Source organism: Durio zibethinus, chromosome 22, assembly GCF_047325235.1.
Source record: "Durio zibethinus cultivar Kanyao isolate XHJ-2024 chromosome 22, ASM4732523v1, whole genome shotgun sequence".
In the NCBI taxonomy this organism is placed as follows: Eukaryota; Viridiplantae; Streptophyta; class Magnoliopsida; order Malvales; family Malvaceae; genus Durio; species Durio zibethinus.
Window position 1 is genome coordinate 2,203,761 of NC_143183.1, and position 21,658 is coordinate 2,225,418.

General features: G+C 35.6%; 2 protein-coding genes and 3 pseudogenes across 5 annotated transcripts; 1 reads left to right on the forward strand and 4 right to left on the reverse strand.

The window, feature by feature from the left end:
* Positions 1 to 8,580, reverse strand: part of LOC149512458 (uncharacterized) — a 38,718-nt pseudogene extending 30,138 nt beyond the window's left edge.
* LOC149512462 (uncharacterized) lies at positions 767 to 5,801 on the forward strand (annotated as a pseudogene). The gene is made up of 8 exons (XR_016331979.1): positions 767 to 832; positions 912 to 1,039; positions 1,357 to 1,620; positions 2,388 to 2,454; positions 3,316 to 3,626; positions 4,183 to 4,474; positions 4,886 to 4,976; positions 5,486 to 5,801. The product of XR_016331979.1 is annotated as an uncharacterized LOC149512462 (transcript).
* An 83-nt stretch (positions 8,581 to 8,663) lies between the features above and the next one.
* Positions 8,664 to 11,654, reverse strand: LOC111307671 (large ribosomal subunit protein uL18). The gene is made up of 9 exons (XM_022905755.2): positions 11,516 to 11,654; positions 11,113 to 11,182; positions 10,898 to 10,989; positions 10,423 to 10,549; positions 10,267 to 10,346; positions 10,056 to 10,172; positions 9,406 to 9,540; positions 9,115 to 9,284; positions 8,664 to 9,015 (listed from the first exon to the last, which is right to left on the reverse strand). Exons 1-9 carry the CDS (start codon positions 11,516 to 11,518, stop codon positions 8,910 to 8,912), a joined length of 900 nt encoding a protein of 299 aa, XP_022761490.2. The 5' UTR covers positions 11,519 to 11,654; the 3' UTR covers positions 8,664 to 8,909.
* A 371-nt stretch (positions 11,655 to 12,025) lies between these two features.
* LOC111307573 (putative phosphoinositide phosphatase SAC9) lies at positions 12,026 to 17,385 on the reverse strand (annotated as a pseudogene). The gene is made up of 13 exons (XR_016331901.1): positions 16,080 to 17,385; positions 15,732 to 15,772; positions 15,391 to 15,452; positions 15,018 to 15,339; positions 14,772 to 14,865; positions 14,467 to 14,584; positions 14,283 to 14,344; positions 14,140 to 14,206; positions 13,885 to 13,945; positions 13,394 to 13,463; positions 12,987 to 13,208; positions 12,661 to 12,888; positions 12,026 to 12,477 (listed from the first exon to the last, which is right to left on the reverse strand). The product of XR_016331901.1 is annotated as a putative phosphoinositide phosphatase SAC9 (transcript).
* A 126-nt stretch (positions 17,386 to 17,511) lies between these two features.
* Positions 17,512 to 21,425, reverse strand: LOC111307672 (uncharacterized). Of its 2 annotated transcripts, XM_022905756.2 has the most exons (8): positions 21,074 to 21,423; positions 20,746 to 20,895; positions 20,504 to 20,638; positions 20,188 to 20,253; positions 19,903 to 19,953; positions 19,698 to 19,805; positions 18,579 to 18,663; positions 17,512 to 17,898 (listed from the first exon to the last, which is right to left on the reverse strand). In XM_022905756.2, the coding sequence occupies exons 1-8, from the start codon at positions 21,269 to 21,271 to the stop codon at positions 17,708 to 17,710; spliced, it is 984 nt and encodes a 327-aa protein (XP_022761491.2). In that variant the 5' UTR covers positions 21,272 to 21,423; the 3' UTR covers positions 17,512 to 17,707. The 2 variants fall into 2 exon arrangements, with proteins under 2 accessions (XP_022761491.2, XP_022761494.2); XM_022905759.2 differs by lacking the exons at positions 19,698 to 19,805; positions 19,903 to 19,953 and having other exon boundaries at positions 21,074 to 21,425.
* Positions 21,426 to 21,658: the final 233 nt, after the last annotated feature.

Sequence of the window (21,658 nt, forward strand, 5' to 3'; positions counted from 1 at the left end):
TAGTAGATGAAACTTTGGAATGGGAAATTTTCTTCTGATGGGTTTATTTGATGATGAACCTTGTTAGCCCATTTGAATTAATGTTTTTAACAAAATTTTGCTCTTGTTTAATTTTTTACCAATTGCTTATACCTACTCACTGGATACTTTGATTCTCCCTTTCTTAGATGACATAAGCTCTAAACAAGAATATTTCTATCTACAAAAGCAACCGCAAGTGTAGCAGAAAAGAACAGTAGGCCTACTCTACATATGAAAAGTTTACAGCTTTATGTAAAAGACATAGGATATAGAATATCATAATGAGATAGGTTTGCCAGTTTGGATTCCAATGTGGTATTTCATTGCACTGTCTCTGTATGTGTGTGTGGAAGAATTAAAATTATTGTTATATGAATCTATGCATGAAGAACTTGGAATATTTATGTGACTCTTGCATTTCCATGATGCCTGAGCAAGTCAAAATGGAGAATCATTCTACCATGTCTTTTATGCATATTTCTCAACTGAAATATATTGGATTGTGCCTTTTATCTTATACAGTTTATTTCTTCGTGTAGATCCCTGAACTGGATTTTGAGATCCCTCCTGAGGCTCAACGTGGAATTCTGTCAACACTATCTATTTGAACCCTCTTGCCTAATACGTTTATGCTGTCGTTAGCTTTTGAGTGGTTCACACAAAGCTATTCTATCCACTTTATCTATTTTGGGTTTTCTTCCTCCCTTCTTTTATTTTTCTGACCAAGTCAGATATTGTCTAATGGTTCTGGGTGGAAGGATTATTAATACGTGCTATAGATGGACTACAGGCCCTTCAAGAAGAACGCAAGGTTCATTTGTGATTGACGTCCAATCTTGCTTTATTTTGCGTAGTTTTCGGTATTTGACTTGATTTTCTTTGCTGGGCAGAAAGTGGATCCTCAAACTGCAGAAGCAATTGACCAGTTTTTATTGAATTTGAGAGCATGTGTAACAGGAGATTCACCCTTCACCTTCATCCTTGATGACCCAGCAGGAAACAGCTTTATTGAGAACCCGTAAGAGAAAAAAATTTAATTGAGAAACAATTTTAATGAATTTTTTATGTTTATGTTATGGGCTTATGCTTTAGGCACGATGGGTGGTTGAAATGAAAAGCAGTTGCTTGCATATGAATGATCAGAGTGTTTGTCCCTAGGAAAAGAATTGAAGAATTTAAGATACTTCTTTCGCTGTTATTTCATTTGAATTTTGGATTAGAAAACTTAATTGACTAGTGCTTTTGGTTGGATTTGCTTTGCTGTTTAACTAAAAACCTTTTAGATCTTAAGTTGGCTTTATTTTATCTTATATTAGAATATTGTAATGCCTTCAGGTTTGCTCCATCTCCTGATCCATCATTGAGCATCAAATTCTATGATTGAACTCCAGAACAACAAGCATTGGGATATCTTGTTGATTCATCACAGTTGAATAAGCCTGCTGCCGGGGCATCTATGGAGGAAACAAGCAATGAAGTTGATCAGATAAGAAGCAACCACATGGATCAGTAGGGGCAGCAGCTGGTCAAAGGGCCATTGCTCAGAGTAATAGTGCTGAAATCGCAAAGGCTTTATTCCAATACTTTGCACCAGAAGAGGTAAGCTAATTTCAACTGTTACATTATATTGGATTCATGGGGATAAAATAAAAGAACCAAATTAACAAGAGAGAGGTGAAGAAAAGTGATTTTAAGTGAAATGCATTTTCCTTTTACTTATTTTAATTCAAGAAAAAAAAGATAGGTGAGGAGAAAGATTATTTGGGAAATAATAGAAAATTTCAGCTTTGTTTTATTATTAAAATTAGGGATGTAGTCGTAAAATCTATACAAATATTCAAAGTGATGGTTCATTTTAGTGTCACATTACCTCAGTTTTTTTTCTTTGAATTAGTTTCTATTTTTATTCAACTAGGTAATTTTTTTCTGCCAGCCTCTTCTCCGTTTCTATCAACCTTTCTCTGTGTAGACATTTAAAAATTGATTACTGTCATACCTTTTCACCCCTATTCTCTATTTGGATGTTGAAAGTATTTCGATGTTAAAAGAAATATATATAATTTCACTTGTATGAACGTGTCCATGATATTTTTGTATAGGACTGCATTAGTCTATTGCATTTCTCTCCAACCCTCCCCAGTTCTGTAGAGACTTGGAAATGGGTTTGAACTTTGGAGAGAAATTGAATGGCACTGGCAATTGTCCTCTTCTTTTTACTTCTCTCCTAAATGTTGCTATCTGCATAAAAAAAAATTTAACCTCTCTATCTAAACATGCTTGATTTTTCTGTGCGTTACCATTTAGCATTTTTTCTTGAATTCTCTTTATGCCTATTTTTATGTTACTTGTTTCTTGCCTTCAAATAGGTGATGACTTTCCCATCAACATGTGGAGCTTGTGCTGCTAGGTGTGAGATTTGGATGTTTGTAACCAGTATCCTCCCTGACATTTTCTATGGTTGCATTTCTGGCAATATGGTATTTCTGCTTCATGTTTTGCTCTAGTTTAGGGCTATAACTAAAGAGCGTATGCATATCTGTTTGGTAAGTTGCAAGTGTCATTGGTTTCTAGAAATGGTTTGATTAAAACTGCCTATTTATTTTATTCATGATGCTTCCAATTCTCATCTTGCTCATATGAAGTATGCAAGTTGTAGATGTTTCAAATTGTTGACGTGTTGTTTTTCTGTGGGAAATGTTTTCTTCATTTGAGTTATGCACTGGTGAAATTAGAGATGCTTGTACCCGCACTCAACTTTCCTCAATACTTTGAAAAAAATTAAAGTTCTAGTTCTGCTCTCTATTGAATGGCTGACATTCATGAGAAAATTGAGTTAAATAGTCCTGGTTTTAGTTAAGTAATTAACATATGTCTGATTTCTCCTTCTGTTCTTTTTTCCCCATTTCTTTGCTTGCATTAGAACATTTTAAGCTATCAGTACTAAATCTCTATTTCCTTAAAGATAATCCATGAGTATCTACATTTAGAAGGTTGACCTTTATCCCTTAAATGAATTTATCTCATATGATAGCAATTCCAGTAGGTCGAGTGGAAAGTGAATTAGATTCTAGTGGGTAGTAGTCAGTTAAATTTATGGTCAAGTTGGGTGTTGGTCCTTGTTGAGCTGGAAAGATGCTTGCATCTCACTAGGAGCACATATTCCCCCCTCCTGGCCTTTTGATAACTCAGTTAAAACAATCTTCTTGCTAAGCCTGTTCATCTGAATTGTTTGTGCCCATATCATGGTGTCTTGCAAAGTTTATCTATAATTTTGTTGAGCTTAACCACGTACAGGGATTCCTTACTTCCAAGAAGTTATTGTCATGGCATCAACTGTGATGCTTATGGCTATCGAAATTCTCAGTTGGTGGTAATTTTACTTGTCTAATGTTTTTTCTCCACTAAGTTTGTTTTTATTAACCATGCTTACCTTGCAGTTGAAGCCCGGTGGACGACTTCCTGAGAAGGGAAAGAAAATTACCCTGTGCGTGAAAAATGTTGGGTTTGTTCTGATAGTGAACTCAATATTCTTTTTAGGAGCATTGCAGTAATGAATAGTTTCTCAACAAAATAGGGAAATTGCTGCTATTCTGATGTTCGTTAGTGTAAGTTAACTCTATATTTATGTGCCCAAATAGTGGTTTTCTTTTAATATCTTCCCTATCCTACTATCAGATCTTTTTTTTTATTATTTTAATTTTTATTATGGTTGATTGTCTATTAAATCTAGAAAAAGTATATTGTAAATAATATTCAGTTTAATCATAATAGTGACTAACATGATTGCCAAAATCTAGACATATTGATTAAGAGAATACTGAGCCAGAGGATGAAATACTACTCTTTTAATCGAATATTCAGAGTTTAGATCCTTGTGGGTGTAATTTGCTGAGGTATATCTACAGTCGAAGTTATATTTAGGTTAAAGCAGACCTCTCTGGGAAGGGAGTAGTAGCAATTTGTACAAGTTGTGGATTTGTAGGATTCTGATAGGTTGTGAGTGTTCTTGTCCTGAGGAAGAGTTGAAATGAGGACCTCATCTTTGGGTTTCATCTTGCCATCATACATGTAATTAACATTTCATGGGATGGAGAGGACATGTTTTTCCCTTGTCATTTTTTCTGTGCTTATGGTAAGTTATCTGACAAGCAGTCTTGTAAGTGTATCAGTCAGATACTGATTGTGTAAGAGTACCAGAACTTGACTTGGAGCTAGCTAGTGTCACACTTGGTGCGATTGTTATAACAGTTGAAGGTTTGATTACAAAAATTAGTGAAATTGAGTATGGCTTTACTTATTTAACTTCTCCATGTTAATTTTCTGTTTTCTTGCTGGTCCTGTTATATATAGTCCTTCTCTTTCAGTGTTCGCTATGTTTGAGCACGTCACCGAGGAATGGTTCACTTCTCAATCTGGTTTGGACATGTTTCAGAACAGAAGGAGGCTAGATTTTGTATGTTTTCTGATTCTGTATATTTTTTTAAATAGTCCTCGTCCACCATTGTTTGCAAAGTTTGAGCACTTCACCCTGGAATGGCTCTATTTCCAAGCTGGTTTAGATATATAGGACAGAGGGAGGCTACTTTGCTACTATGTATAGCTTAAACCTTCATTTCTTCACACAGCTAAAACTTTTGCTTTCATTCTGCTGTTTCATGTCTGTTATTCCAACAACTTCCCTCTGTTTACTTCCACCATTTGTGTTTGGTGTTCTTGGTCAATTATCACTACCTTGTTTCTTCTGTATGTGTTTGTGAAAAACAAGAAGGGTGGGAGGAGATGGAAAGATGCGTGGATGTGGATGTGGCTTTACTCGTCTATCTCGTGCATATTATATTGTAACCTTCATGATCTCTATGTACAGGCCTTGAAAGAGTGCATGGATTTACTTTTGGAGATAGTCTTGATGAATCTAAAAATCCAAGTGGCTAGACTTTAAAGCAAGGTTGAACAGGGTACCAAATGAACAAATCCTCTGTTATATATTTCATGTAATGTGAGTGCATAAAATGCCAGTTCATTTCAGGTCTGCCTCTGTCAGTATGCTAGTAAACTACTTAAATTTCCTGTAAAATATATATGTGTATATATATATATATATATATACATGTTTACAAAGCATCATGTTCATAATACTGGATGACTAGTTGTATTTAAAATCCAAGGATAGATTGATTATATATAGCAATAATAGCATGCAAAATTAGTGACGAAGATTACTACCTCGTATTCCTCATGTCACTTTCACTTAAACGACACATATGATCCATATGATTGTTCATGTGTTTTTGCTTCACGTACACGGGAAGGATACTGAGATATTTTGCTGTGTCCTTGACACTTTTATTTCTTGAAGAATGAGACAAACATCAAATGACCAATAAAAGTATACATTTTTATTTCCTGAAGAATGAAAACTTTGACCACCTTCTTCTCACAAAGGAGTCTTCTTGTTATCTTGCAGATTTTGTTCATGGCAGAACCTTGGACTTTAATTCTGGATGACGCATTAGCTAACTCTTTTGTTGCACCAGCAACTGATGATATTAAAGATGACTATCAGTTAATTTGTGAGTTCTCTCTTCTGCCAATCTTGACAAAGAACTGCTGTCCATTTTGCTCTTCCTTTTAATAATTTTTCGTTGGACTTAAGTAGATTGACCTTTTATTGGAAGGGAACGCCCTCATTGTTTTCTATGCTTTTGGGAAGAAAATAATTTTTTTTTTGTACAATGAAAAAAGTCAAATTGAATTTTAGTTCTATTTATGAATTTATTCTCACAGATTGTGGTTTACCTTTAAACATTTAACAAATTGGATTGTTGCTGTGTCACGGGTCGAGATTCAAGCTCCGAACTCGCACGGCTTCGGGATCCGGACATTCACCTTTCCGGCGTCCCAGATTAGTCTTCCTGTCACGGTTCACACCCTTGTGAGGTATTGTCCGCTCTGACTCCCTGGACCCCCTGGCCCCCTGGACCCCCTGGCCTCACGGTTTTGTAGTTTTGTTCTACAAAAGGCGCCTCACAAGGCGGAGGTGGTGTGAACCTTTTTATACCCCAGGGACCCTCCTATTTATGGGTGTGAACCCTTTTATACCCCAGGGACCTTCCTATTCCCTTGAGGTGCTTGGCGTGGATCGAATGATTTAGGGCTGGTTCTGATACCACTTGTCACGGATCGAGACTCAAGCTCTGAACCCGCGTGGCTCCGGGACCCGGGCATTCATCCTTCCGGCGTCCCAGATCAGCCTTCCTGCCACGGTTCACACCCTTGTGAGGTATTGTCCGCTCTGACCCCCCTGGCCTCACGGTTTTGTTCTACAAAAGGCGCTTCACAAGGCGGAGGTAGTGTGAACCTTTTTATACCCCAGGGACCCTCCTATTATGTTCGATGTGAGATTCAAGACTCTTCCTTAAGTCCGTGACAGCTGCAATTGAGAAATATGAGAGGTCATGGGAACAGAATGAGGAATTGGGTCTCAATGACATTGGCACCTCTTCAGCTGATGCTGCATACAACTCAACAGCGGTGACATCGAAGGAGAAAATCGAAGAATATAACTCCAATGATCTGTGTGAAGACATTGGTCACTTTTGTTATTTAACCATCGTTGTGGCCGGTGGCGACAGTGTTGTGCAACCATTCATACTGGCTGCCAGAGCAATGTGTTCGAAAAGATAGGAGCTAGATTGCAATTCTGAAATCCTAAAATACGAACATAAAATTTTGTCCAGAGCACCTAAATTCCATAAAGATTTAAATTTATATTTATGAGGTATTTTTGAAAGATAAAATAATAAAATTTTTAAGTCTAAACTCATAATAATAATAATATTTTGTAACTTATGAAATATTATTTGTGAGATAAAATAATAAAATTTAAAAGTGATTTTTTCGAATTAATATAACACTCACTTGAAACATGTAATATAATATTTTATCTAATAAAATATTATTTGTTTTGATTCAATTTTTAAGTTTGTTTATATAATATATTTTATATGTATGAAATCATATTAAATAAATTTCACTTTATAAATTTGTTTTTCCACCCTCCCAAATTGAGCCTTGCATATATGTTTTATCACAAAATATAGTTTTCTTCTATTTGGACTAGGCATATATTATGCTAGAAATCTAATTCTCGTTTATTTCAATTATTAAGAAAAAGAAGTAAAAATTTTCCCCCTCTGAAAGGCACGTACATTTTCCAGCATCAATAATCTTAATGCCACTATTCAGATGGTGATGATTGCCCACCAACAGCTTTTCCTCTCCCTCATCTAGGTTATAGCTTCTTTCGTTGCTTCCTTCCTTTTCTTGCGAGCATTTACTGTAGCCTGCCCATCACTCACACTGTGGGGTCCTTTTTTTCTCCTGGAGGAGGTGTAAGCCCTCTACTGCATTTGCTTCCCTTCAGTCACCAACATTCAAATTCAGCATTGTGTCACGAACTTAAAGAAGAGTGTTGAATCTCACATCGAATATAATAGGAAGGTCACTGAGATATAAAAGATTTCACACCATTTTCGCCTTGTGAGACACCTTTTGTAAGATAAAATCGTGAGGTCAGAGGGACCAGAGCGGACAATACCTCACAAGGGTGTGAGCCGTGACGATCAGGTTGATCTGGAACGCCGAAAGGGTGAATGCCCGGGTCTCGGAGCCGTACGGGTTTGGAACTTGAGTCTCGACTTGTGACAAGTGATATCAGAGCCAGCCCTAAACCGTTCGATCCACGTCAAGCACCTTAAGGGAGGTAGGCAGGATGATCAGCCTCCGTGACGAGGGCGTCACGAGGTTGAGTGCGGGAGAATGTCACGGACCTAAGGAAGAGTCCTGAATCCCACATCGAACATAATAGGAGGGTCATTGGGATATAAAAGGTTTCACACCATCTCCGCCTTATGAGACGTCTTTTGTAAAATAAAACCGTGAGACCAGAGGAGCTAGAGCGGACAATACCTCACAAGGATGTGAATCGTGACGATCAGGCTGATCTGAGTCGCCGAAAGTGTGAATGTCCGAGTCCCGAAACCGCACGAATTCAAAACTTGAATCTCAAACCGTGACAACTGCACCTGCCAAGCTCAATGTCAGTGTAGCATTGTTTGCATCTAATCTCACTGAAGAAAAATCAATAGCTTTATATCTGTCTTAGTAATTATTTAATCATTATCTGAAGAATTCACATCAGATGGTCTTTTGTCAGGAAATCTTGGTTTTCACTATTCTGTAACCTTATTCCTCCACATTGTACAACATACATACAACTGATATACAATGTGTCTGTCTGAACTTCTAACTTTATCTTCAAAACCAGAAGTAAACACATTTAGTTAAACCAAAAATTAAGGATTAAACCCAAACATTTGACCCCTGTTTAGATTACAGGCTCTGCGATGAACAAGTTTATCATCCAAGCCTTGATTGGGTCTGTTGTGGCAACCCCACACTATCTCTAGTCCTACAGAAGGAATGTGAGATATAATATTCTTTGATTTGGCAATGCATTGTTGCACTGGCTGGAGCAGGAGTTGTTTGGCAATGTGCCATTGAAATCAAATAAAAAAAAAAGAGCAACACTTTCCTATGGGTAAGTGTCAAATTGAGATAAAAGAACTATGAAATTAAATCTATTGAATCAAAATTGGAATTGCATTTCACAACAAACTAAATATCCAAAAATCTAATAATTCTGTTATCCCCCAAAACTGTAGAAGTGCAGAAATCCTAAAGAAAATTGAAATGGGAAATAAATGAGTTACAACCTAAACAAAAAAATAACTTCAGATAAGTAATTTAATTCTGGATAAAACTGCAGTCAGCAGTATGTCCAATAACGCAGGGAGTGATTTTAGTGATTTGAGATCAGCATCCCCCATTCAATCCTCTTCCTCCGAATCAACACCAGCTGCAGCATTAAGGGCGTGTAACCGTTCGATCAACTTAGCTTTTCTTTCCTCGTATGTTAGCCTCTTCAAATTGAACCTGCAATAAAAAACATGAACACAGTAAGATATACATAAAGAAACTTCAACAAATATAAGTTTTCATAGCATCCGATCAAATCAGCACACAAAAAACAACCTTTTGTGCTGCTTAGGAGGCTCCTTTTCAGACTTCTTTGCAGCTGGGTCAGCACGGATAGCAGCATGAACTTTCTTGTACAAGGCCTCCATGTTATCTGGCTCAATTCCTCTCTTAATATACTCACTAAAGTGAGCTTGATACTTCTCTGGCTCATCCTCCATCAAAGTCTACGAAAAAATCATAGATATTAATTAACAAAACTAGAAGCATGCCGAAAAAGGGATACAACAAAAATACTACCATTAAATTCAATAAAAGAGATATACTATTATGGATAGAATTTTTTACCCTCATATAAGCAGCAACATGACCACCATAGATGTACTTGCGGTGAACCTCAGCATCAAGCTGCTTGCTGTCCTTGGAGAAACCCGCGAACCTCTTGTCACTATGAGGAATATCCAAACCAGCATCCAATGCTCCCTTTTAATATGAAAAAAATTTCTATTAACTCAAAACGTCTCAGACGTCAGTCAATCCAAATCTCTAATCCACTAATTTAAATTGAAATCTAGGTCACAACCAGAATGATTGCTTGAAGCATATATATTTAAACAAGTGGTCCCAGTCCTATCTAATCATACAACGAAAATGATTTATCAGAGGAATCAGGAAAGCTATACATGGAAATTCCACTGGGCAGCAGTCGAAACTAACAACAAACACAAGTGGTCCCAGTCCTATCTAATCATAAAAAAAAAGGAAGATTTATCGAAGGAATCAGGAAAGCTATACTTTGAAATGCTAGTGGGCAGAAGCACAAACTAACAACAAACACATTTCAAAAGTAGAAATTTACAACAAAAAAAGGGATCAAATTCTTAAGATACTTCATAGAATGATAAAAGGTAATGTAAAGTCATGACTAGCTAGCAAAAAAGATCAATTGGAATCATACCTATAAAAATATAAAATTGCAGTTAGATTTTTTATGATACCTTTAGAGCACCAAAAACATTATTGCCAGTTGTTGTCCTGATCAGCCCTACATCAAGAAGAGCACGGAAAGGCCTCCTTGTGTCGGTTGGCTCGACTGAGTAATCCTCTCCAGTAGCCTGATAATATAAACCTTCAATAAAGAAACTATGCAAAAATAACAGTATCTATTCTATATAACAGAATATGATAGCAGGATTGTATATATATTACCTCCACATTGCCCTGATATTCATCATCAATTTCAAGCATCTTAAGGACACGGCGTCCCAAAAGCAATCCAGTGCAATAAGCTGGTCATATTTACAAAAGGCATATGAGAAATGAAATTGATTACTAGCACATAACCCAAGTCAATAAAGAGAATACCTGCAGCATAGTTTGTAAGACCCACTTCAAGCCCATAACGAGGAAGCTCATGTGAATAAGCAGAAGCAAGAACCATATCACCAGCAATATTAGCAGAAATTATTTGTGCAGTGATATCTGTGTTACTCTAATCAGAAAGTTAAGGTTGAAACAAAAACAGAAATAGCAAATAGGTTTACAAACTAGAAAATGACTCCAACAAACAGACGCAACTTTTTAGACAGACATCAAATAACTTCCATCAAAACATCAGGATGAAAAAAACACTCAAAGCAGACTTATTAATCAGAATACAGTACTTCAATCAGATTACTCCTATCTACATGTCATAATATATGCTAGCCTAATATTTCTATAACTCAACAAGCTATGTATTAAACTGAATAAAAGCATAGTTCATAATAAAAGATTCAACTATATCTTCGCTGGGCTAAAAGTAGAATGACATTGTAAGAACATGCAACTTTTAGGATACAATTCGTACGACGAACCGGTACTTAGGAGTGTTGTACTTGTTCTTGTCTTGATTGATTAGGCGAATCCTAGCCCGGTAGTCAGTCTTTCCCTCTACACATCAATAAATTCAGTAAATCATAACATCAGAAAGTCACTCAAAAACCAGAAGTCGACATTCCAAAACTGAATAGCATTTCTAAATAAAACATAAAATAACCACATAGATATAAATACCTCTCCTTCTCTTGAACGGCACTTGAAACCGCTTAAAGTAAGCCTTAGTTTTCTGAGCCTTAACAAAGGCCTACAATGACAAAAGAGAGGTTCCATTATTTTAGCACTTTATCAAAGAAACAGCTGCCAAATCCTAAACTTTTGTACAAAATGAAGATATAATAAAACCCAATGGGGAAAACAAAGAAACAAATCACAAAACAAAACAAAAGTAGCCCATTAAAAGCAAAGTAAACATTGATTATTGGATGATTGAGAAAGACCCAGAGTGGGAAAATGATCAAATACCCCAAAAGCCATCAGATTTCATATAAAAAAGTGAACTTTGCATTTTTCAGTTCAAAAAGAAACACATTTTTTATATAAAAGGGAAAGGGACAGTGTTGAAGTTGGAAAGGATTACCATTGTTGAAGCTTTGATCTGAAGGAGACGGAGAAACGGCTAAGAAACAAAGAGAAGCGAGGGAATGTATATAGGGGAGTGCAGAAATTAAAAACCCTACTAAGACAGAGGCGTTGGTGGAGGCTACATCAACGGCTCAGATTTGTTTTCGCTTTAACCGCTTTCTCTAGGATTTTTGTGTTGGGCGTGTGGGCATTTTGGTCATTTTAAGTGGCTATTAAGCTTTAATTTCTTAAAATACGCCTCTATTATGCAAATTTGTCATTTTGTATGATTATTTAGCAGGAATTAATTTAAAAAACAATTTCTGTATTTTTAATATTTGTTTGATAAAAAATCATTTGGTCAATGAAAAACTATGATCTATTACTTTTGAAAATAAAAAAAATATATAAATTAATCAAATCCGGAGCTTTATTCGACTTAAATTTTATTTTAAACATGATTTTTTAAATTAAAATTAATTTGAATTGATATAAAATATTATTATATTAATAAAAAATTCATCCAGAAAGGAAGATACAGCATTTAAAATTTTCTCAACCAATGGATGTTGTTATACTGTTAATTTTAATATTATACAAAAAAAGAAAAAAGCAATATGAATATGAAAAGAAGCACAAAGAAAACGAAAATCAACCTTGAAAGCCATTTTCTTGTGGTTCACGTAAATGTCAAACTGCAGAAAGGCTCGCCCACCTCCCAAGCTCATAAGGATCAGCATAGTAATTCAACTTGATTCTGTTTAACAGAGACAAGCCTGCAGCAACTGGTGGAGCTCTCAAACCAGATTCATCCTGCTCCACTGGCTCATCTGAGAATGCTGCAACATCTCCAAGAAGTTTGAAAGAGATCCTGCGAGTTTGTATTTGTTTAGGGCAATCAAAGTACATGGCTGTTCCTGGTTTGGCCTCTGGCAATCTGTATCCTGCAATAGTCACCATGTTGTGTCCTATTCCTTCCTGTAAAATTGTTATTCTAGTAAGTTTATAGAAACATAATAATTGTAAAAAGTAGCCAAAACTGCTGAATCGACATGAAAAAAATGACTCGTGCTTGCGGCGAATTGTAATCATCCTTAATCAGCATAAATTACCCTGTTTAAAATAAACAAGCTGTACGATAAAGGCAGGATTAACAGATACCTGGACTGCGGAGACTTGAATATATGGAACAGCCGGAGAGTTATGCCTGTCTTCTAAAAATGTTATTGATGTATCCCAGATATCCACATCCGAAGATGGTGAAAGGGTAATTCGAGGTTTTATTGCATTGAAAGTATCCAGTCGGAATCTGGCAAGTAATGGCGAAGGAGGCAGATGCTGCTCTAAGACTAGATTGTTGTCCATTAGCCTCTCAACCTCATTTGGAACCTGAAAGTAAACAAGGATTAGCAGAGGTACGCACAGCATGAACTTGGAGCAAAAAGCTGGAACCAGGTATAAACAGAGCATTGAAGCATAACTATTACCTTGAATCCATTTAATTGTGGAGCTCGGTCCAACCAGTTTCTGTAATTCATTTGATCAGTACTTTGCGATGATGTAAGCTCTGTCTCTTTTCTCACAGGGCTTCCAGCAATCACAATCGTTTGGCATGAAGGCACGGATCACATTCAATAGCACCTCCAAAAGAGGCACGTCAAGTTTCTTGCGAAAAGGGTTTTCCATCCAGAGACAAGAAGTTAAAGTCTCTAATAGACAAGAAATTTAACAGCAATATCAAATCCATTTCTTAATTAGAGGTATTTGGTTTGAATCCTAGGGAGGGGAATGGGGATTTATGGGATAGGAGAGGGTTACCTCCCTGTTATAGCTCAAGCCCAAAGGGTTTTCACATTTATTAGAACAAAAATAAATTGATTTCTTATTTACAGACATTGACACAGTTAAAGTCAAGTGTTCAGCACCAATAGTGTATAATATCAGCATATTTAACTTAGTAGAGTCTGTCAGAAACATTCTAAAGTACTGCCTAAGAAGTTTAAGTCATGTTTGATGTACAAGATTATGATAAAATAAGATGATATTATGAATAGGATTAGATTAAATAATATATCCTATCTTATGTAAGGATTAGGATAGGATAATTTATTTATTGGTTAAAATTATCCTTTCTCAAAATTTATACAATTTAAATTATTGATGTAATTTTTAAAGGTATAATAGGACATATATGTTCAATCCCATAGATTAAAAATAATGAGGATTAAATCATCCTATGCTAAGAGGATGATTCATCCTCCATATAATCCTATCCCTTTCTTTAGATAGAAATCAAACATAGTGTAAGAAAATTATCATCCTATTCTATCTATCATTCTATACACCAAACATAATCTTAATGTCTAAAATACAAAGAAAGAATACACTGCACACACATAGAATATGGACATAGATATGGCTGAGTACAAAAGCCATCCATATCACACTATGATGATAGTATAAAAGATGGCATAATGAATATTAAGTTACCCTATAATTGTTGAAATATTCAATGCTTGAAGCATATTATAGTTTCATGTTGCAAGCAATCATTAGTTAACCAAAATTGGTTTCATTACCAATCAGCTATTTTATCCCTATTAAAGTATGCTGCTTCGACTCTTCATTTTCATAAATTACTTGGCCCAACATGTACATGACAAAGGTGTCATATACATCCATGTCGGCCACATAATTATGCCTGAGCCTGAGCAACATAACTGTCGGGGAAGTAATTCTAATATGTTTCTGATACTGAAATGACACTGAAAAAGGAGTTATGCCTTAGATGCATGTCAAAAAGGGTCTTTGAGTAACTAAAGCACAAATTTCCGGAGTAACATAACTGAGAAGAGATACTAATTTAAAACTATAACAGAAGTTCGACATTTGCTATATGGGAGTTGCGCATAATTGAAAATACATATTAACAAGATAAAAATACAGCAAGAAGATGGGTACACTTACCATGAGAGCATCAGCTTCAGAATAACCACGTGGACTAAAGAGCAATATGACTCCACTGACATCTGAAAGTGTGCCAAGAACAATAACAAATTCAGCAGAGGTAGTATTAGGGGTAGCCCTCCAATATCAATGTCGTGATCCAGAATCCAATGGAGTGAGTAACGACAAGAATGATGCCGAACCTATAGCTGTCTCAACCTACAGTTTCATTGTAAGTGGTTAGACCACAATAAATACTAAATCAAAACGTCTCAACATGTTTCTCTCAAAAATACGAAGCATAAATTTTGTAGCATTAAGGTTACATCGTAGTACAAAGATACTTATTTCTTAATCCTACATAAGTATTCTCTATGAACAATAAGGCATTACATTTTTCTATATGGCCAGCCCAACTTTCTAGACATGACTATTCAATTGACTCATGGAGAGAGTAACTACATGGAGGACCAATGTTAGGGTTTCAACAGGCTTTTATTCACATTTAGGCTTTTCATGAGTTTTCCCCAGACGTATGAAGTCAAACATACAAGCAACAAGTAGTCACATACCATATGCGGCTTTAGACAGTTTATGTACTTCTGGGCAGCACTGAGACCTCCCATCCTGTGATGTAGAGGATTTATGATCAGTTTCAGGATCATGGTAGTCAACAACAGCTTGGTCCAGCAAATCAAGCAAGTCACCTCCCTCGTAAGCCACTTTTTCTGTAACTGGCAGAGAAAAAGATTCAGAAAACACATCACCTCCAGTTAACAGGTCAACACAATCATTAGCAGAACCCTGTTTTGCCGATGTTGACACAGCTTCATTGGATAGAGAAGTGCCACAAAAAGGGTTTATGTCCGAAGCAGACAAAAAAGATTTGGTTTCCTATTGAAATTTCTTTGCAAGCTCAATTAGTTTGGCACCACGCCCTAAAACGCCCTTCATTAGCAAATACTCTATTCCAGGGGAGAGGAGAGATACTCCAAGGATTTCTACCTCTAAAAAAATTTGATACATAGAGAATCATCCGACCACATTAGGAAACCCCACTGCCTAAGTCAAAATAAAAAGAAGAATGAAACAAATTAAAAAAAGGGGTTGGGGGAAGGAAATTAGAATTTAATACAGAATTGTCAAGTGATGTAGACTGGTATATATAAACAGTAAGGTAAGTTATTTGTTTTCAAATTGAATGTTGTTTTTAGACAAGAAAAAAAAAACTTATCAGGAAAGAAATGTTCACCTAAAACAAAAACTCTAATAAATAAGTTAAAAACCACTTATCTGCCATGGGATGTGTATGATAATCCCAATTAAACTCGGTATTTTCAACGGTAAATATTAAGAATCAATACTGAAGCCATCTACTGACTTATTGGCTTATTGTAATTTATAACCATTTAGTACCAAAAGTAGCTCACAAGGTAGCAGTGAGTTTGGTTTCAGCAACAGAATTTAGTATCCAAGGCCACATTCATTTGTTTGAGAAAGTTTCTTTCATCAATATAAAGGGTACAGCAAAATTGTAAAAAAAAAAAAAAGAAGTAAAAGAAAAGATTGACGCACAATGAAACATTTACTGGCAAACATTTAATGGCAAGCCAGGGAGAGTGCAGGGCTATCACCACAGACAGGTTGTAAGTATAAACTGGAAATCTAGACAAACACTATAAATACATACATGCAGTGGCTGAACTGGAACAGATGGAAGATGCTTGAAAAGCCTTATTCCAAGGAACATCTCCAATTGCTTTTGACGAGAACTCTCCACAAGTGCATTTTTGTATCTCAATTGAAAAGTGATTTTCACATTTTGTGCCACTGAAAACTGCTTGAATTTTCCTGCTTCTTCATTGAATATGCTTAGAATTTGACTTATGCATGGCCTTGGAACCTGTATACAGTGTTGCATGGATGCCACCAGCAAGGAGGAAAAGATCTGCTAGCTGAGATACAGGTGATAAAATTATTGATCTCTTGAACTCGTCCAATGTCATGTCAAATCTCTTCCATGGTTTATCTGGGCATGGATGATCCCATGTTGTGGTCCTTGTATTATGATCGATATAATAAGTTTTTCCCGTTACTGCATCAGATCATTTCTCCCAGCAGGTGGGAATGGAGCAGTATACCCACCATAGTTATTAACTGACTGATAACCATATGCCCAATCACTATCAAGAGATATCCCAAGCCGCCTACACTGCTCAACAAACACCTGGAGTGCCCCAAAGTAACTAGCAGCATTGGTTCTATCCGAAGAATCTGCACAATTGAAACGTAACACATCATTTTGATGGGATCTTAAGCCCTCAAAGTCGTCATTATAGATGATTTCACCTCTGCAATCTTTAAGTCACTGTCGCCAAGGCAAATAATCACCTTCAGAAATCGCTATAACCAGAGTGGGCGCTTTTAGAAGTCTCCACAATTCTTCAATCGTTTGTTGTTCACCTTGTAACTTTATCCGGCCATGCCAATCATAATTTATTAAATGAATTCGAGTATAAGGAAGTTTTTCAGTGGATTTAGTATGGTCTACTAATATCTCAAAATGCTGCAAGTAAAATACATTCGGACTTTCCTTCTCCATTTCGAAGCAAGTGGACACATACAATTGAAACAAAAGCCCTTTTCATCTGTTTTTCCCCAATACCAACATCTAAGTTGCGAGCATCATATCGTTTACTTAATCTTTCATAGTACTGTGAACTTCCTTTGTAAGTTTACCTGAAATATAAATTTCTGCTTCAGCAGCAGTGATCTTTAGTTTTGCACCCCACACAAGTTGTTTACACTCTACCTCATTCCCTGAGAGTATGTTTTGAAGACTCATTTGGTTTTTCCCTTTTTTCTTTTTTGAAAGACCCGTTTGGCGTTTGGTTTAATATTTGGTAAGTAATTCATAATACAACATAATAGTCGCAGATTATAATCTTTATTTGGTTAGTAAGAATAATTATTAAGTGCAGATTTCATAATTTTAAACACAATATAATAATACATATATAAATAATATAAACCTACATACAAATGATACAAAAATAAAAAAATATATTTTGTGTCTAACATATGAATATGATTAGATAATTTTCATATTTTATGCATATTTGACATGGTATAAATACACAAATTATAAAATCTAATTTGGCCCAATCTTTTAAACGGCTTCTCTACTTTAAAAGTTAAAGCCAAGCACACTAGCATTTGAAAAATAAGTTTTCAAAATACAGGAATATGATAAGAAACTAAACTAATCATCATCACTTTCATAGTTTTGACATAGAGATTGAAGTCCAGTGCTTGTATTGTTAGCAAATTTCTCTTCTGATTGTCCTGGAACGTTACCATTCGCAGCTAGGACTGGTTTCTTGACAACAGAGATCGTGATTGAAGGCTTGAAAGGAGCTTTAGCTTGGCGATTCCCCGACTCACTTGAAGCTTCTGTCAACAACCAAATATGTTCATTAGCATATTCAGACAAGTGCAAGCTAAATCACACAATACAAAATGGATGTACAACAATTCAGATATCAGGTCCAGAAAGTAAAAGGAGGCTAAGGGAAGGGGTTGTAAGTGCGAAAATTTGAACCCCACATATACTAGATGCTAGATCCCACTGCATGAACCAACTGAGATAAGCTTTAGGTTCTAAAAAATGAATGATTTGACTGACATTTTACATATACTTTCACACTTTTAGTGTTACAGTTATGTTCATAAGAACATCAAGTTACATGTGCAGGCCATGACCCATCACTAATTTCCACAATTTTATGTCAAGGTATATGTTCATAAGAATCTTTGTGATCATCTCATACCCTATAATTATACTTTCGGATATATACTATAGTAGGTTTTGCAAATATTGGTATCGAAATCTGCAATTGACTGAAATCAACAATAAAGATGGTGTCTGATAGCAGCAGCTGGTTGACAGCAAGAATGCTTTATATGAGGTGGCAAAGCCTCAATGCTCATGATATTTAAACAGGGAGCAACTTGCTTTAGATAGAAAGTTAAACTACTTCTATGATAAGCTATGGTGTATCTTATCAACATAGCGCATTTTAATATACTATGCAATATATGACTAAAGAATTTGTGATAAATAAAGCAAATACCTTTGCTGCTGGGGCCGTCAAGAGAACTGGCTTTTGTCAAAGCATCTGTAGGGTTACTTGACACTTCTTCGGACACCTTTCTCCTCTGAATAGCATACACATGAAAGAATGAGTTCACAGACTATTTACCAATTAATTTCAATAATAGGATTTTACTATCAACAAGTATCCAATGAGTCTGGGTATATTTTAGATAGAAAATTAAAATAAATACAGCAAATTCACAGTTCTACAAACATAATTTAAACCCTGTTTCTGTACTTTCTTTAATTAATTTATTCCACTTTCAAATAAAAAAGAAGCAAATTCTCAAAACTGATGACAGCTCAGGTGGATTCTTCCACAAAATCATCCAGAGCTCCATAGAGGTTTTTTGATAATCAGCACAAAATCATCTGCAAGCACCATACTCAGATGATGAAGAAAATTTTGCCATATTATAATTACCACCAGTCTGAGTGACATAAACACGATAATCAGCAGATGTTGCATGACTATCAATATCTCCTAAAACTATCATATGGACCTTGGTATTGGTGCAAGGTAAATTAACAACCTAATGGTATCATCCAACAAGCCAACTCCATTTTGAAAATAAAATTGAAAGTTCAAGAATATTTTTCTGTCTTTACATGAGATAATGATCCCTCCAAATGGCTGGCTTTCCCCCACATTACCCTGACTCTTGATTGTTTCTAAAGTAGCTGTGTTAGAAACATTCCAAAACTTCAAAACAAACATAGCATATTGGGCCTTGCCCCTTAAAGTATACTAAGAAAAAAATGAATGTGTGCATGTCAAACGTATACCAATGTCTGATACTCACCCCCTAACCCAAACAGCATGGACTTTCACTATTTGTCTTCAATATTGTGAACCCTTTACCCACCTTAGAAAATCTTGTTCTATCTTCAAGGTGACACTTATTCTAACAAAACAAATATTTTTTAAAATCCAATAAAACTATTACTAATTGTCAGCAATCCATTTGGTAAGTTCAATTAAAAATAAGTTAAATTTAGATAATTTACTTAGAAACTATTTATATGCATTTAAAAAATATTTTGAAAGTATGTGTATATGCATGTTTTTGCAAACTGAAGTTACACAATATAGTACCTTTAAGCCATGATTTGAGGTTTCATCATTGCCACTTGATAAATGGGTCAAATCCTCATTATCATCAAAAACTTCATCTGAAATCCTTCTAACAATTTCCTTTGGCTTCTGCATTAAAGTTGACACTGATGTTAGAAACATGCCCACCAAGAACAAGGGGGCAACTGTGATTGTAGGTAAGGAAGAATAATACACCAATTCTAACCTGGAAAATTGATTTTATAAGGGCTTCATCTTCTTCTTCTATTTTCTTCTCCTGTTAGCACATTATTATCTTCGTAGTCAGACTCACAAAAGAGAAATGAAGCATAAAGTGTTCTCGACAAAACCATAAATTCCTCTCAGGATTTGGAGATTGCCAAGCAATTCCAGCCAAAAATGTTTCACCATTGATTTAAAGAAATTGGACAGTATCAAATCAAGTACGAATGAAGATTTTTAAGCATAACAGTGGCTTAAGCCATTAAGATATAAGTAGAAATATTTTTACCTTTTCTGCAGCAGTGCGCTGCAAGGCCTCAAGCATTGCATCTACACTCACAGTAGCATGTCTGGACTGCAATATAAGACAGACTTTCATTAGCATCAAAGAGAAGAAAACATTACTTGGGGCCATTTTGACAGACAAATAATATAACTTCAGGATTTCAAGTTCACACATAAAATAAGGGATGACAATTTTTCCTTATTTGACATCCATAAACACAGTCAAAACAAAGAAAAACTGTTCTACATTATTTTATATTTTGATGACAATAATGTTGCATATATCTCTAGCATAAAACACAAAAAGTTGGTTCAAGTACCTTCATAGACTTCATTTCATCAAGTGCAGCAAGGATGTCCATCTCTCTTTTTGAATCCAACGTTCTGTTCTCCAAAGATTTCATTGCATCCCCCATTTCTTCAGATTCTCTTTTCTGTCTCTCCTTCTCTGCTTCCTAATAAAATAAAAGATGAAAGATTTTATCATAAGAGCCATAACTAAACATCCAGCACTGTTCAAAGAACTATAACAAACACTTAGCTTGATACACAAAGCTCTCACCTCATCCTCAGCACGCCAAGGTTCAAAATTTCTAGTCGCACCCGATTCAACAACATAATCTGAATTTTGTGGATCAGTCGTCATTGTAATCTCAGCAGAACACTTGGTGCATTTGAAATAAAACCTAAATATTTGGATTCCCAAATATGTCTGCAAATAATTGAAATACAATAATAGAAAAGGTAATTAAAATGCACCAAAGACATCCAAACAGAACCTTACAGAGCAAAAGATAGCTTTCGATCGTTGCTTTTTCTACATTTTTTTTTCTTTGCGTTTGAAATTTGTTAAACCGAGGCTAAAGAGTGAAAGGAACGCTTAAACTAACCTCGCCGATGACATCTTCTTTGCGGGAATTGAACTTGGTGCCTTTGTAGATGTAATTACCACAGGTATTGCAACGGATGCTCATCGGAAGCATCATTCGAACCTTCATCTGTTGGTTCTTGGGTCGCCGGACCCTCGGAAGCTTCGACGGATCGAAGTCCGGCGGGTAATACTTGTTCAATACTTTTCTTTCTCCCATCTTTCAAATCAAATTATCAATTCACTCTACCGAACTAACAATACTGAGAAAAAATTTTCGATTGGGTACCCTAAGCCGAAATTAGGGTTTTTGAGATGATGATTGGGGAAATATAGTTTCAGGCTTTAACAAGGGACGGAGTCGGGACTTTCTTCAGCCGTTGATTTTATATACTACAAGATTTTGACCCGTGCCACGCAGGTGATTTTACTTTTTCATAAAACATTTTTAATTAGTTAAATTTCTTATGAGCATTTCTATTATTTATTTTAAATTCTGAATTTATATGTTTTATTTATTTCATAAGATAAAACTGAAATTATTTAAATAAAGTTTGTGAATTTAAAAAAATAATAATTTAGTAAAAATTTAATAAAAAAATTAAAT